This window comes from Magallana gigas, chromosome 3 (assembly GCF_963853765.1).
Source record: "Magallana gigas chromosome 3, xbMagGiga1.1, whole genome shotgun sequence".
Taxonomy (NCBI): Eukaryota; Metazoa; Mollusca; class Bivalvia; order Ostreida; family Ostreidae; genus Magallana; species Magallana gigas.
The window spans coordinates 10,043,899-10,061,255 of NC_088855.1; the positions used below are offsets into that span (position 1 = coordinate 10,043,899).

At 36.8% G+C, this 17,357-nt stretch overlaps 1 protein-coding gene across 3 annotated transcripts; it reads right to left on the reverse strand.

The window, feature by feature from the left end:
* Positions 1–548: 548 nt before the first annotated feature.
* Positions 549–16,645, reverse strand: LOC105328601 (E3 ubiquitin-protein ligase TRAF7). Of its 3 annotated transcripts, XM_066078448.1 has the most exons (16): positions 16,339–16,645; positions 15,978–16,090; positions 15,033–15,179; positions 14,806–14,909; positions 14,387–14,508; positions 13,920–14,068; positions 10,404–10,427; positions 9,626–9,707; positions 8,684–8,825; positions 6,214–6,318; positions 5,022–5,099; positions 4,611–4,697; positions 3,885–4,020; positions 3,613–3,761; positions 3,073–3,192; positions 551–1,437 (listed from the first exon to the last, which is right to left on the reverse strand). In XM_066078448.1, the coding sequence occupies exons 1-16, from the start codon at positions 16,551–16,553 to the stop codon at positions 1,390–1,392; spliced, it is 1,821 nt and encodes a 606-aa protein (XP_065934520.1). In that variant the 5' UTR covers positions 16,554–16,645; the 3' UTR covers positions 551–1,389. The 3 variants fall into 3 exon arrangements, with proteins under 3 accessions (XP_065934522.1, XP_065934520.1, XP_065934521.1); XM_066078450.1 differs by lacking the exon at positions 5,022–5,099 and having other exon boundaries at positions 549–1,437; XM_066078449.1 differs by lacking the exon at positions 10,404–10,427 and having other exon boundaries at positions 552–1,437.
* Positions 16,646–17,357: the final 712 nt, after the last annotated feature.

The following is a 17,357-nucleotide window of genomic DNA, read 5'->3' on the forward strand; positions in this document are numbered from 1 at the left end:
ACGCATTTACATGCAGTTTATTTAACGAAACAGATTTGGTAGGCTGCATGTACGGTACATGTATACATATCTTTAGCTCCAAACATACTTGTAGACATACACGAGTTTAAGGTGGCTCACTACACCTTGAAACATTTTCTCAAATCAGCATAAAATAACTTGATTATGAGAGATATCATAATGGATAAGAAGTATTAAAGTCAAATAGGCAAAAATGTGCAATTTTGGATGAAAAATTACATTTTCAAAAATTTAATTCAGTTAACATGAACAAAAGCTCCAGGCGTATTTGAACTCGTGATCTGCTGTTCAGAAGCCCAATACTTTAACCACTGAGCTACGACGCTATACAACCCAATCAAACGATATAAACAGTTTAACAAAACATTTAAATCGCCATCTTGGACGTAGTGTCTTAAAAAGTATAAGTCTGGGTGTATTGAGGTACCTTAAATGCCCAACTCTCCATTAAACACCAAATTACAAAGACTCGCTCTTTCTCTCTTTGATTGCTGATGTTTTTATTTCTATTACTGTGTACATTTATATAAAAATTAACCTACACAGATATGGCTTTGAATTCTTTTATTAAAAAAACACGATAAAAAATGTATATCTAAAAATGACATACAACTGCAAATTAGGAATTAAATACATTTATACTTAGTGTCTACAAATTAAATATATGTGTACATCTATAAATATCATATAAATATGGAATGAAAACAAATATGCATAAATAAAACTGGAGTGACAATGAATATTACCCTTGCCTGTAAATAATAGGTGGCCCTGATTATCTAAAGGTTCATAACAAGAAATATTATTTTCATAATAAAATTCTGTTTTTAATGAGTCATGCAGGATATAAAGGGAGTGACATTGCAGAAAAAATACAAAACCTGCATTTGCGGGTTATGTAGGCTTTTCTGTGATGTTGTTACCTTCATAACCCGCATGAACATCAAAGAAAGTGCTTATATTTACATCTTTCTTTTAACAAAATCATAAATTGATCGTAAAGAACAATAAAAGACACTAAGTTATTGTTAATGTACATGACTGCATCCGTACTGCTGAAGGTTTTGACCGATCAATAAACTGGTGAGAACTGGATTTTGTAGATTCCAGTCAAGTCAGTTTCTATAGAGCTATGAATCACATTTGGTTTTATAAGATACAGAGGAGAAAATTCTTGGCTGATGTAAATATGAAATTTTAAATGCAAGCATGAATCAAAAACCAGCTGAATTTACAACTTTGCATAAAGTCCACTAAATTTGCAATCTAAATGAAAGACATGAGGCATGTGTAGTGATGATGCTGAGCCTTGAAACAGGAAAGTGAAGCACAGAAACAGGTGATGCATCAAGAAGAACCACGCCTTGTTTACGTCTGTAGAGCAAATCCCATCTGCATTTGGAAGTACTGAAACAGCTGTAAAAATATAAACATTTCAACAGTTAAGGCAATGGCACCTTGATTAGGCATCTTAACCTATGACTAAATAACAAATAAACAAGAGATGTTAGTGAAACACTTATGCCCCCCTCCCTTGGAAACATCCACAAAGAAAATGAACATAAACTGCAAATATTTGGAATTTTTCTAAGTCCAAGGGGCATAACTCTGTTGGAAATTGCTCTATCACACCCAAAATCAAACTAGACCTAGATATTATTTAGATAAACCTGCATACCAAATTTCATATTAATATGTGCACCCTATGCGAAGAAATGAGCAGAAGCTGCAAATAACTCGAATTTTTCTAAGTCCAAATGCCATGACTCTGTCGAAAATTGCTCGATCGTACCCAATATCGAACTTGACCTAGATATTATCATGATAAACCTGTACACTAAATTTCATTTCAATATGTTTATCCTATGCAAAGAAAATGAGCGGAAACTGCAAATAACTCGAATTTTCTAAGCCCATGGGCCATAACTCTGTCGAAAATTGTTCGATCGTACCCAATATCGAACTAGATATTATCATGATAAACCTGTATACCAAATTTCATTCCAATATGTATATCCTTTGCAAAGAAAATTAACGGTAACTGTTGGTGGACCGACAGACCGACCGTCCGACCGACTGACAGACAGCAGCAAAGCAATATGCCCTCCCTTCTTCGAAGGGGGGCATAATAATAATGCTAAAAGCATCTGTGTTTCATCCAGTGGCAGTACAGGTATACCAGGTATTAATAGAAATTGCAATATTCATCTCCTTCTGCTTTATTTATCACAGGTACATTCTTATAATAACGGTTGTATCCTTTTTCATGTTAATCTTTTTTTCACACACAAATGTTCATTGTCAGGGGAGTTTCTGGGGGGGGGGGGGGAAGGGGGGGAATTATGGATAGAGTAGTTATACTAATTACCATTGTACACTAAGTTTTCCTTTTGAAGATTTCTGTGTGTGTGTGTATGGGGGGGGGGGGGGGGGGGGAGGAAGGAGATGGGAGTTATGGATCAATTAGGTGATACTCATAACCATTGTATTCTTAATCAGTTGTCCTATTGAAGATGTGTAGCTGGGGTGGGGGAGGGGGGAGGTTTAGAAGGGGAGGAGAATTATGGTCAGTTTAGTGATACTAATTACAACTGTACACTAAATCAACTGACCTCCTGAAGACATAAGATCTTGGAGAGTTTGAAGGGGGAATAAATTATGTTGTTATACTTTCATGTTAAATACTGAAATCTGATTGGTTAAGACGCAGTTCATAATCCGTTCTACTACCCTCAGCGTTAGCAACGCACTTAGCAACAGGTAACATTACAAATTGTTACATGCGCGAAAATTATGCGCGTACGGTTCGCTGTAGAATTCACGTTATTCCTATATAAAAGCAGTAAAATTTTCTTAAAAATTAAGACATTCAGTATAACAAAATAAATAGTGCCTGTTTGGGAGGATAACAGTTGAAATTGACACCCCTCGAAAACCATTGTCAACCTCCGCTTCGCGTCGGTTGACAATGGTTTTTTGGGGTGTCAATTTCAACTGTTACCCTCCCAAACAGGCACTATTTATATAATATTGACTACCATAATTATCTACCTTGATTTCATTGTCCTCTGAGCCTGACAGCAGGAAGTCTCTGAACAGAATCACGGCATTGACTCCGCTCTCGTGCCGGTGAAGGGTCTGGATTGGCAGCATATTCTCAAGGTTCCAAATCTGACAAAAATGTTATCATTAAAAATCTAAATACATTAAAATCGAGATACAAGTATTTTGAACTTAATAGCACCAGAAAGAAAACCTCAAGATATTAAAGTGAGACTTCCTATTTACTTCTTCAATATACAATGATAATCAAGATGTTGAAGTTCAACTGTATATTATATCAACTATGTATTATTTTATCACCCAAAGAATAATTATTCGATATAAATTTTAAAAAAAATTATCAAAACTTTTTTTTCAAGAATTGAAGGTTTTTGAATCAAATAATTAGCAATTTTTTAAAAATCAAATGGAATGGCCATGATTTAGAGTGGGAAAATTTGCAAGAAATGAAAAGTCTCGTTGGATTTTTTTTTACCACAACTTATTTTATTCAAACCGTGAAACGCAGCACATAAATCATTATTTTACCATTATAGTCTGGTCACTGGATGAGGAAACCAAGAAGTGACCTGATGGGGTCACAGTAAGAGAGGTCACGACCCCAATGTGACCTCTAAGTGAGAAGACATGTTGATTGTTTGACAAATTGAAGACCTGTATATTTCTGTTGTATGTTCCTAAAAAATAATTCAACATATTAAAGTAACAATGTTTTCTTAATTTAAATCACTGAATTTTTGTATTCAACAAAGTGTTAACATGCTGTAGAAATTATTTATAAACAATATACATGTACCTACCTGCAATGAGAAATTCATGAGTTATGGCCAGAGAGTAAATTGACCCATAGTTATGAGGAATGTTTCCTAAATGTTGGAAAGATCCAGAGGTGCTCCAAATGCCAATTGTATTATGACATCCACTGTATAGACATTCCTGAAAGAGACATTAAGGGGGATGTGTGGCCATCTTTTACATTTCATGATTTAAATGTAAACATTTCTTGAATTGGCTTGTTTCTGCCCAGAACTGACTAAAACTGTTCTCAAAAGATGTAAAAGCAACAAATATGAGGTTCTACATGTTGTTTTGTATGCAATTAAGCATACATGAGCAATCAATTTGTAGTACATGTACTTGTTATCATAGTTAGGTTTCACTGAAGTATACAAATGTATAATTAAAATAATACTCAGTATTTTAAAACAGGAATATATAATCATACATGTACTTGACCAAACAAATGTTTTCTGTATTGTACAAATGTACTTTAAAAGAAATTTACTTCATTTATAAAGCTATATGTGTTCAACAGAGTATTACATGTATTTGAACCTGGAATTATTTTGATTCTTGAAATTTAGGGCTTTTAAGAAAATTGCCCTTAGTTAGGCTAACTTAGACAAGTAACATGAATTTTCTTATGAATAGTCTAACTAAGGGCAATTTTCTTAAAAACCCTAAATTCCAAGAATCAAAATAATTCCGAATTCAAATCCAATAATAATCTGATGCTCTTATTTTACCTTGTCCTGGCTTACAACGAGAGCTCGAACCCAGTGATGTAGCCCTGATATTGTGTGAACTAATGAGAGAGTCTTCATATCCCAAACCTGAACAACAACAAAACATGTGTCAAAGCAGGCATAGGAGGCAAAAGATGGATCACCATAGTCTCTGGTGAAATGTGGAAACATACTGAGAAAAAATTGACTGAATGATGACTGGCAAGGTAAGTTTTTAATGAAGTTTGAGATGTATTATTAAGATTTGTATTTGAAACCAAGCCTAGTTGCAGAAAAATTAGAATATGAAAAATATCCAGCCTCATATTAAACAAAGCATTAGTCCCATATCTGCATTACTTAGGTACATGTACATGAGGTACCATTGAACAATAATACACTTGGCGAATATTCACAGAAATCTATATTTACTTTGATGAGAGAGTAGGAGGCAGTGAACAAGTTGTCCCCAACAACAACCATGGAGCTGATCAGGTTATCATGAGCATTCTACAAATACAGTACAGTACAAATGACAAGGTTATCATGGGATTCTACAAATACAGTATAGTACAAATGACAAGGTTATCATGGGATTCTACAAATACAGTACAGTGCAAATGATCAGGTTATCATGAGCATTCTACAAATACAGTACAGTACAAATGACAAGGTTATCATGGGATTCTACAAATACAGTACAGTGCAAATGATCAGGTTATTATGAGGGTTCTACAAATACAGTACAGTACAAATGACAAGGTTATCATGAGCATTCTACAAATACAGTACAGTACAAATGACAAGGTTATCATGGGATTCTACAAATACAGTACAGTGCAAATGATCAGGTTATCATGAGCATTCTACAAATACAATACAGTACAAATGACAAGGTTATCACGAGCATTCTACAAATACAGTACAGTACAAATGACAAGGTTATCATGGGATTCTACAAATACAGTACAGTGCAAATGATCAGGTTATTATGAGGGTTCTACAAATTCAGTACAGTACAAATGATCAGGTTATCATGAGCATTCTACAAATAAGGTACTTTACAAATGATCAGGTTATCATGAGCATTCTACAAATACAGTACAGTGCAAATGACCAGGTTATCATGAGCATTCTACAAATACAGTACAGTACAAATGACCAGGTTATCATGGGATTCCACAAATACAGAACAGTACTAATGATTAAGTTTTCATGAGCATTCTACAAATACAGTACAGTGCAAATGATCAGGTTATCATGAGCAATCTACAAATAAGGTACTGTACAAATGATCATGTTATAATGAGCATTCTACAAAATAAAGCACATTGCAAATGATCAGGTTACAATTACAGTATAACACAAATGATCAGGTAAACTTGAGCATTCTACAAATACAGCATGGTACAAATGATTAGGTTATCATGAGCATTTTACAAATTCAGTACAGTTATAATGATCAGGTTATCATGAGCATTATGCAAATACAGTACAGAGCAAATGATTCAAATAGCATGAGCATTTTACAAACACAGTACAGTACAAATGATCAGGTTATCATAACCATTCTATGAATACAGCATAAAACTCAATGAATCTTATTTGAAAAGTTTATACTCACAAAGATACAATTTTCTTCTGTGTGAGAATCCAAGTTCCAGACCCTGATGGACAAATCCTCTCCCCCCGACACCAGTGAGTTCTCATATGTGGCCATAGAGTGCACCTGTAAAAATAAGTAAATATGTAGCAGATGTTATAATAAATGCTCTTGCTATGATAAAATAAGCAAAATAAGTGATGCACACTGAAATCACTTCCTGTCTGTGAGTTACAGGTACACTGTAATCCACATGTAACTTTGATTATTTTGCCATTCATCAGTGAAAAATTAGTTTTCACAAACAAATCTGTATAAGTAACCTTTAACAAATATTCAAAATATTTTAAGGACAGGTTCTGTTCACAGCGTGATACTTTATAAAGAAAGTTCCCAGAAACATCGCATAATTTGGATGGTTTACAGTATTGAGTTATTAAAGCTTAAAGAAAAAACAGATACACATCATCACAAAACACAAAGTCCAGTTTTGTGTCTATTCTACTTCCACAAAGTTTTCAATTCAAAATGCTCACTGTATATCATTAAGATGATCATAACTTATAATCCCAGGGTGTTCATAGACCTTCCTCCCCTAATTACCATCCCAGTGTGTCTTCCCAACTTACCATCCTAATGTGTTTTCCAATTCACCACCCCTAAGTGCCCCTTCCCTCCCAGTGTGTCCCCTAATCCCTGCCCACTCAACCCGCCAGTGTGCCCTCCCTCGTAATTCCAGTGTGCCCTCCATCCTTATTCATTCCAACAGAGTGCCCTCATCCCCATACACAACTCAAGTGTGTCCTCCTTCCCGATTAACTATACCAGTGTGCCCTCCCTCCACATTCATCCCTCCAATGTGCAGTCCCTTCCCACTCTAGTGTGTCCCTCTTCTACTCACCACTCCAGTGCCCTCCCTCCCCTTCACAACCAAAGTGTTTTCATTCACCATTCCAGTGTGCCCTCCCTCCTCATCCATCCCTCCAGTGTACCCCCACATACCATCCTAGTGTGTCCTCCACCAACTTTTTCAATGTCCCTCCAGTGAGCCCCTTTCCACTTACCACCCAGGTGTGCCCCTCTATCTCCCACTTACCAAACAATTATTTCAGTATCCTCCTTCCATCCTCATTTTACCACACCAGTGTAACCCTTCATCTCCCACTCACCTTTTCAGTGTGTCCCCCACTCAGTATTTCAGTACCTCACTCCATCCTCCAGTGTGCCCCTCCATCCCCCACTTACAACCCCAGTGTGTGCCCTTCTATCTCCACTTACCACCCCAGTGTGCCCCATCCATCTCCAACTTACAACCCAAGTGTGCCCCTCGATCTCCCACTTACCACCCCAGTGTGCCCTTCTATCTCCACTTGCCACCCCAGTGTACCATTCTTTCTCCCACTTACCACCCCAGTGTGCCCCTCAATTTCCCATTTACAACTCAAGTGTGCCTCTTCCATCTTCAACTTACTGCCAAAGTGTGCCCCTCCATCTCCCACTTATAACCCAGTGTGCCAATTCATTTCCCAATTACTACCCCAGTGTGCCATTCTATCTCCACCTTACCACCCCAGTGTGCCATTCTATCTCCCACTTACCACCATAGTGTGCCCCTCCATCTCCCACTTACATCCCCAGTGTGTCCCTCCATCTTCCATTTAAAGCTTTCGTGTGCTCCTTCCATGTCCTACTTACCACCTGAGTGTGCCCCTTCCATCTCCCACTTACCACCCAAATGTTCCTCTCTATCTCCCACTAACCACACCAGTGTGCTATTCTATCTCCCACTTACCACTGCAGTGTGTCCCTCCTATCTCCCACTTACCACCCCAGTGTACCTCCCCATCCCCCACTTACCACCCAAGTGTGCCCCTCCATCCCCCACTTACAACCCAAGTGTGCCCCTCCATCCCCTACTTACCACCCAAGTGTGCCCCTCCATCTCTCACTCACCACCCCAGCGTGCCTTTTCCATCTTCCACATACCACCCAAGTGTGCCCTCCATCTCTCATTTACCACCCCATTGTGCCATTCTATCTTCCATTTACCACCCAAGTGTGCCCCTCCTTTTCCTACTTACCATCCCAGTGTGCCCCTCCATCTGCTACTTAACATTGCAGTGTGCCCCTCCTTTTCCCACTTACCATCCCCATGTGCCCCTCCATCCCCCTCGTATAAGTGCAGTGTGCCCCTCCTTTTCCCACTTACCACCCAAGTGTGCCCCTCTATCCCCCATTTACCACCCAGTGTGCCCCTCCATCCCCCATTTACCACCCAGTGTGCCCCTCCATCCCCCATTTACCACCCAGTGTGCCCCTCCATCTCCCACTTACCACCCCGGTGTGCCCCTCCATCCCCCATTTACCACCCAGTGTGCCCCTCCATCTCCCACTTACCACCCCAGCGTGCCCCTCTATCCCCCATTTACCACCCAGTGTGCCCCTCCATCCCCCATTTACCACCCAGTGTGCCCCTCCATCTCCCACTTACCACCCCGGTGTGCCCCTCCATGGTCTTGATACAGCCGTTGGTGAGTACGTCCAGATCCCACGCCTTGATCAGGTTGTCGGCCCCAGAGCTGTACAGTCTCTGTTTGTACAGGGCCAGGCACCACACCACCTTCTTATGGCCTCTGTAACCAAACAATACAACTGTCTCACATTTTTCTACACAAAGTAACATATATATAAATAGATCACCTAACTTTCATTTGAATACACTACCCAGTACATAAAAATCATATTGTTAAATAAATTATTTTAAGAATAAGAATTTTTTCAATTGAAATTCACATTTTCATTAGACATTTTTTCCTTTCAGCTATTAAAATATCATTTACAATTTTTATGTAATATATAGGTATTACAATGTAGGATGTACAGTAAAACTTGGTTATAGCGAAGTCCTAGGGACCAATGGATTTACTTCGTTATACCCGTTATTCGTTATATCCATATAACGAATTCATAATAATAACTATAGCGAATTCACTATATACATGTTTTCTTTAACCAGACTACAATTTTTGCCAATTGAGGCTAAGAATGAAAATACTTTCTTTCGATACCTTTAAAAATCGGATTGTAAATGAAGAATTTATGCGAAAATAAATTCATTCAAACTATTATGTTAAATGGTAGTGCAAACTTTTTTAACTGTAAACAAATTCGTTATAAAAGTGTTAAATTTCGTTACTATTCACCTCTACAGGACTCAAAATCAGTTTGCTATATCCGTAAATTCGTTATATCTGAATTCGTTATAACGGTAAAATTTTGCAAAGATTTCTTTAAATTTTTACCGGGGACTCAAAAAAAACCTTTGCTATATCCGATAATTCGCTATATCCATGTTCGTACTAAACGAGTTTTACTGTATATTACATGTTCAATGTAAATTAAAGCATTTGAAATATGTATGATATGTAGTTACCTGAGAGATCCTATGCATTTGAACTGGAATGGCATTTTCCAGGATTCTGTTTTTGAATTTGCTAGAGGACTCAGTTTAGGACCTATAGAAACACAGGTAAATGTACATATAATTCATCAATGCACTCTGTTTAATATAACCTTGACCTCTTCCGTAATTTAACATCCATGAAGAGGAGTTTTTTTTAAGATGGCTCAATGGCTGTGTCCATTCTTAGACTGTATTGATCTCCTTTAAAAGGTGAAATACATGAATTTTTTTTTTTTTTACTAAATGATAGTTTATAGCTAAGCAAATCATATCTTAGAAATTTAGGCAGATCTGATTTTTTTTGTTGACCATCCAGCCTCCTTAAGATTTCTCTTAATCAAATAGGAAGATGTTATAGTACACCATGCAAAGGTTGTACTTAAAAAGTATAAAACACGGACAAAGTTAAATACCGGTTAAAAGTCAATGTTAGTCACATTACCTTATTGAGCCAGACATAATGTACATGTAGATATATCAACATACATACATTTTGAGAGTTACCAGTCTTGATACATGAGTTCAGGCCTTATTAACAGGCATGAGTATATAAGCAAGTGCATGGTCATCATGATGATGAACTTTAAAAATATGAAAACTTGTACTGCCAATGTTTAGAATACAAATTTAAGAAATTTAGAACTTGTGGATGCATCTTCAGATTTTTAAATCATGCATTATTGAGTCATTATTACAGAAATAAAGGAAGGACTCAAAATATGTTTATATATAATGTAGTGCTATTTACCAAATTCTCCAGAGAAACGTACTCCTTAAAATTGTTTAAGATAAAATAACAAAATAAAAAAGGAATGACACATTTTCCAAATATTATCATAAATAACTCAAAATAATGAAATATAAATAAAAGGTTTATGAAATGTTCAATGCAATAATGGGCGACATCATAAATAATAATATACCGGTAGTTATACTTTGACAGTGTCATTGATGCTGTCACACATATAGTGTCAATGATGCTGTCACACATAGACAGTGTCATTGATGCTATCACACATAGAAAGTGTCATTGATGCTATCACACATACACAGTGTCATTGATGCTGTCACACATAGACAGTGTCATTGATGCTATCACACATAGACAGTGTCATTGATGCTGTCACACGTAGACAGTGTCATTGATGCTTTCACAAATAGACAGTGTCATTGATGCTGTCACACATAGACAGTGTCATTGATGCTGTCACACATAGACAGTGTCATTGATGCTTTCACACATAGACAACATCACTGATGCTATCACACATAGACAGTGTCATTGATTCTGTCACACAAAGACAGTGTCATTGATGCTTTCACACATAGACAGTGTCATTGATGCTGTCACACATAGACAGTGTCATTGATGTTATCACACATAGACAGTGTCATTGATGCTATCACACATAGACAGTGTCATTGATGATGTCACACATAGACAGTGTCATTGATGCTTTCACACATAGACAGTGCCATTGATGCTGTCACACATAGACAGTGTCATTGATGCTGTCACACATAGACAGTGTCATTGATGCTTTCACACATAGACAACATCACTGATGCTATCACACATAGACAGTGTCATTGATTCTGTCACACAAAGACAGTGTCATTGATGCTTTCACACATAGACAGTGTCATTGATGCTGTCACACATAGACAGTGTCATTGATGTTATCACACATAGACAGTGTCATTGATGCTATCACACGTAGACAGTGTCATTGATGCTGTCACACATAGACAACATCACTGATGCTGTCACACATAGACAGTGTCATTGATGCTTTCACACATAGACAACATCACTGATGCTGTCACACATAGACAGTGTCACTGAAGGTGTCACAAATAGACAGTGTCACTGATGCTGTCACACATAGACAGTGTCACTGATGCTGTCACACATAGACAGTGTCATTGATGCAATTACACATAGACAACATCACTGATGCTGTCACACAAGGACAACATCACTGATGCTGTCACACATAGACAACATCACTGATGCTGTCACACATAGACAGTGTCATTGATGCTGTCACACATAAACAGTGCCATTGATGCTGTCACACATAGACAAAATCACTGATGCTGTCACACATAGACAGTGTCACTGATGTTATCACACATAGACAGTGTCATTGATGCTATCAAACGTAGACAGTGTCATTGATGCTGTCACACATAGACAACATCACTGATGCTGTCACACATAGACAGTGTCATTGATGCTTTCACACATAGACAACATCACTGATGCTGTCACACATAGACAGTGTCACTGAAGGTGTCACAAATAGACAGTGTCATTGATGCTATCACACATAGACAACATCACTGATGCTGTCACACATAGACAGTGTCATTGATGCTGTCACACATAGACAACATCACTGATGCTGTCACACATAGACAGTGTCACTGATGCTGTCACACATAGACAGTGTCACTGATGCTGTCACACATAGACAGTGTCATTGATGCTATCACACATAAACAAAATCACTGATGCTGTCACACATAGACAGTGTCACTGATGCTGTCACACATAGACAGTGTCATTGATGCAATTACACATAGACAACATCACTGATGCTGTCACACAAAGACAACATCACTGATGCTGTCACACATAGACAACATCACTGATGCTGTCACACATAGACAGTGTCATTGATGCTGTCACACATAAACAGTGCCATTGATGCTGTCACACATAGACAAAATCACTGATGCTGTCACACATAGACAGTGTCACTGATGCTGTCACACATAGACAGTGCCATTGATGCTTTCACACATAGACAAAATCACTGATGCTGTCACACATAGACAGTGTCACTGATGCTGTCACACATAGACAGTGTCATTGATGCTTTCACACATAGACCACATCACTGATGCTGTCACACATAGACAACATCACTGATGCTGTCACACATAGACAGTGCCATTGATGCTTTCACACATAGACAGTGTCATTGATGTTATCACACATAGACAGTGTCACTGATGCTGTCACACATAGACAGTGTCATTGATGCTTTCACACATAGACAGTGTCATTGATGCTATCACACAGACAGTATCATTGATGCTATCATGCAATATGATGCTGTCACACATAGATTACATATATGATTGTTGTTACATTTAATCATTAATTTTAAGGGGGATGTGTGGCCAGATACAAAAGATACAACTTATATTAGCAAAATTCAAACTTTTTCTCAACAAATGGTTGTAGAGAGGATACCAATAAACCCCCATTAATACTTTTTCAGATTTTTAAATTTTCAAAATAAGTCTGCAGCTGCGCAGTTCGACAACTGTTCTGAGTGATTAAAAAGGCATTATTCTGTTCTTGTATGCATACATTTCAAACAAAATGGCATGTAGAACTTCATATTTATTGCTTTCATATCTTTTGGCAACAATTTTGACCAGTTTCGGGCAGAAACAAGCCAGTTCAAGAAATGTTTACATTCTTATCCTCAAATGTACAAGATGGTCACACATCCCACTTAAACTGATTTAGTGTCATTGACACTATCACTCTATTAATTGGGTTTTTCTGTCTGTGACTAAGTATCAGTAAATTTACTCTGTCTAGAGTATTGAACTGCAATAATACAATGTTAATGTCACATTATATTGAATGCTGTGTGTATCAACATAATGATGATGTCACATTTTAGATTTAGAGTTGGTCCATTTGTTGATGATGTCACACAATAGTGCATGTTGTTTGTGCCCATAAATTGATGATTCACTATACAGAGCATGTTGCATTACAGCATACACCTATACATTGATGATGTCATGACAGGATTAACAAATTCTTAGTGTTTAATAACTATCTATTATACTGTACATTTCCTTATAAAATAAAGGCTGCATTATATATAATATCCTCTTAATACATGATAAGTGTATTGCTGTGTTTTCTTTCCTTAAATAAATGTACTTCATCTTGTTTATCTAAACTACATGTCAATGTGGTTTCATTCATGTTCATATTAAGCAAATTTCATGGATTTAGTAAAATTCAGAGTTAGAAGGATAAGTAATTTCATGTGCAAGATTCTTTGATATGTTTTACTTTGTTGAACATTTATTTTTGTGGATCACTTTTAACAACAAAATCCACAAAAATTGGTCTTCAAAGGAAAATGGTAAAACCACTGTAAGCATTCTGAATTTTGGAGTTAAAGGTAATTTGGAATTCATTTACACACTAAAGAGCTGTTCTTACTTGAAAAACTGCTGGTGCTACTTGATCTCTGCCGTATCACTTCGGCGGAATTTCCTGGCGAGGTCATGGATCGTCGATTACGAGTGGTCATTAGTTGTTCGACAATTGTCTGCAGAGCTTCATGTTTCTTACTCAAATTTTGATAATTACTGCCCAAACAAATATTGCTTAATGAAAAAATACTGGCAAAACTAATCAAAACTAATTGTTAATCAAAAGTTGAAAAATGAAATTTATTTCAGGACATTATTGCCACAACATCAGATCTTTATATCAAAGTTCCTTTGAATTTAACTTTAAGATACTTATGCCAAAAATACAACATGTACCGGTTATATGAAATCAATAAACATACATGTACAATGTACTAGCATTGCCTAACAGAAATTGAAAAAATATACTATATTCTTTTTAACATAAAACAATCTTTCTTATAACAATATATTATATTTACTCTGGCTCTTTACCTTAAACACAGCTCTAAAGAAGATTCCAAAGAGTTTTTGTTTCCTTCTAAAACTTCAACTCTCTTTGTCAAACTGTCCAGTTTCTCTCTAAGGCATCTGTTTTCTGATTCTAATGCTTTTGTCTAGAATATCAACATGCACATTAAATACATATGTATATGTGTGTATACATGTACATATGTATATAAATTATAAATAAACTAAACCAACCATTAAGTATTATTCAAGCATTTTTTTCTTTTTAAATTCATGAACTTTGTTTTGAAGGTAGATATTTTGAAAACTCTATTCATCAGGTCCTAAGCCTTGATTAGGAAAAAGTCGAAGAATAATACATGTATTTTTCTTTGCAAGAAAGTTGAGAAAGCATGAATAAAACCTGGATGTCACTTGACCTGGCTGTGTAAAGCAGAACTCACCTGGTCTTTGAAATCCTTCTGGCTGATGGCCTTTGGGAGGCCCCTGTAGCCACACCTCCCCTGGTGGTCACCCACTTCCTCTTGTCTGCCATGAAATTCACACCCTACAATTGCCGCAAACATTATAGCTCAACTTCTATGGTATTTACTTTTAACTGATACATTACTAAAACTATGTATTTTTTACCCATACAAGATATCCATATTGACATCACTAGACAGAGTACCTTTGTCTTTGTGTTCACATTCGAAGTAAGGACAGACTTGAAGGTGATGGTCCAGTTCTGATGATCTAAATGTTCCACAATTCTCTACATCATTGGGACAAGGTTTTGGGATAAAACTGCATTCATTTTCATGTTGATGTCGATTTCCTAAAACATTAACAGATACATGTATAAGTATACATGCATATGAAATAGATATCAATTGTTCATTTACCATAAATAATAGGGCTGGGACGATACTGTACTGAGCCGATTCGGTACATATCACGATACATAAGATGCGATACGATACATATCACGATACATTGCAATTAAATGAAAACATGAATAAAAGTTTTAAAATGTATTCAACCTGCCGATGTATTACCGCATGTCCAAAGTTATTTTGTTATATTCATAATGAGCGTTGCACAATTTACAAATTACTTTAGTCTCGTGTACACTAGTTTTTCAGAAACAAGTACTCCAAAAGTTTTCCACACTCCATATTTAGCTTCCTAACAGTTTTGACAACCTTACGAGGTTTTCCGCCATCTTTGTACTTTCATATTAGGCGCGCGGACTTAAAATAGCCGATATAAGAAGCTCGGATATTTTTGAAAAATAAAAAAGTTCGGTAAGGTATCGTTGTATTAATGGTAAATGTATCGATCCAAATATCGTCAAAATAAATACCGCGATGCACCGGTGCATCGGTGGATCGTCCCATCCCTAATAAATAACTCCTAATATGGAAAAGTAACATCAAATAAATTCTACATTTTCTGCCTGCATTTGACACATGAGATAATCTTATATTTATTAATAAATACAAGTTTGTGAAAGACAATGCTATAGACATAAAATAGCAATGTACATCATAATTATGCATGATTCACAACTAAAATAAGATCTGTACCGGTACCTAGAAAAATTATTTTGAAAAAAAACCCAACATATAATTACCAATGGCAATTTGTTCTTGGCAGCCAGTAGGGTCTACTACATAAATTCCATTCTCCTTTCTAATTCCGTACTTGCAATAAATCAGAAGTTCATCTATTTGACCAACAACAAGCCTGTAATCACAAAACATTTTTTTCTCTCCAAAACACAGTGTCAATGTCACGCAATAAAACCACTCTTTCATCTGAGCATATACACTGTATGTACGTCCATAAAAATTTTAACATTTTCCATAATCAATATGTATTAAATTAAAACTGTTGTTCTTTAAAATTCCCAATATTAAAGTAAAACTGATATGTCTACTCCTATGCAGAGATTTGTGGGGGGGGGGGGGGGGGTGAAATATTTTGAAGAGCACCTGTTTACTATTAGCTGACTGGCATCACAAGGTTCGTTATCTACGGGACACTGAGAACATCCGCTGGCACAATTCTTACAAAACGTGTGTCCACATTTGATGTTAATGACGGGGTTCCTGTACAGCTGTCCGCACACTGGGCACAGAAAGTGAGGGGTCAGTTTGTTCACCAGCAGAATAGGTTCCGTCTCGTTGTCATTTGTATTAGAAGCCATGTCAAAACACCCGATTTTTTTCTTGTTTTTAGACACAAAAAATCCCGTTAATTTTTGCGTTTCATCCTGAAATAAAACGGGGAATACCGGGAAATGTATTGTGTTTACATAACTCTTTTGTACTAGGAGGAAAAATAATATCATAAGAAAGTAAAAACAAAACCAAACTGAATGTATAATCCCGGAATAGTCATGGTCACAACTGACTAAAACATGCTTAGAATTGATATACTTTTGCTATTTTTTTCTTCCATAAATAGAGCCCTTCTATCCCCTTAGACCAATCTGCCTCAAACATCACCCTAGTCCGAAATATAACATCACCCACAGAGTGCCTTTGGATATTAAAGGGCATGCACTGTGCAGTGCACTCTACTGTCTCTAGTCTGTCGTTTTCCTTGCTTTTGTGGCGATTTCGATATTTTACGTTTTCCTGGCAAGTGAAATATGGAAATCGTTAAAAAAAAAGGTCTGGGAAACGTTAGACTAGTGCACACATGCAGTGACTTTAAATCGGTCTATATAGGGTTGATAAGTTTTAGCAGACATGTGTAAAACCTTTGTCAGATAATGCATATATATATATGCTTTCTCTCCTTAGACTAATCCTCTCCTGTAAAATGCCTTGGGTAAAAGGACAGGGTCATGACCCTCACAGTTCCTAGGTCAAGGTCATATCAGTCCTCTTTGAAACACACTTGTTAATCCTATCTAATACTTTACATAGTAATTCTGTGAGGAAGATGTGTTGTGATTTTGACCAAGTTTCTATGTCAAAGGTCATAACAGATGCCTTTAAGGCAG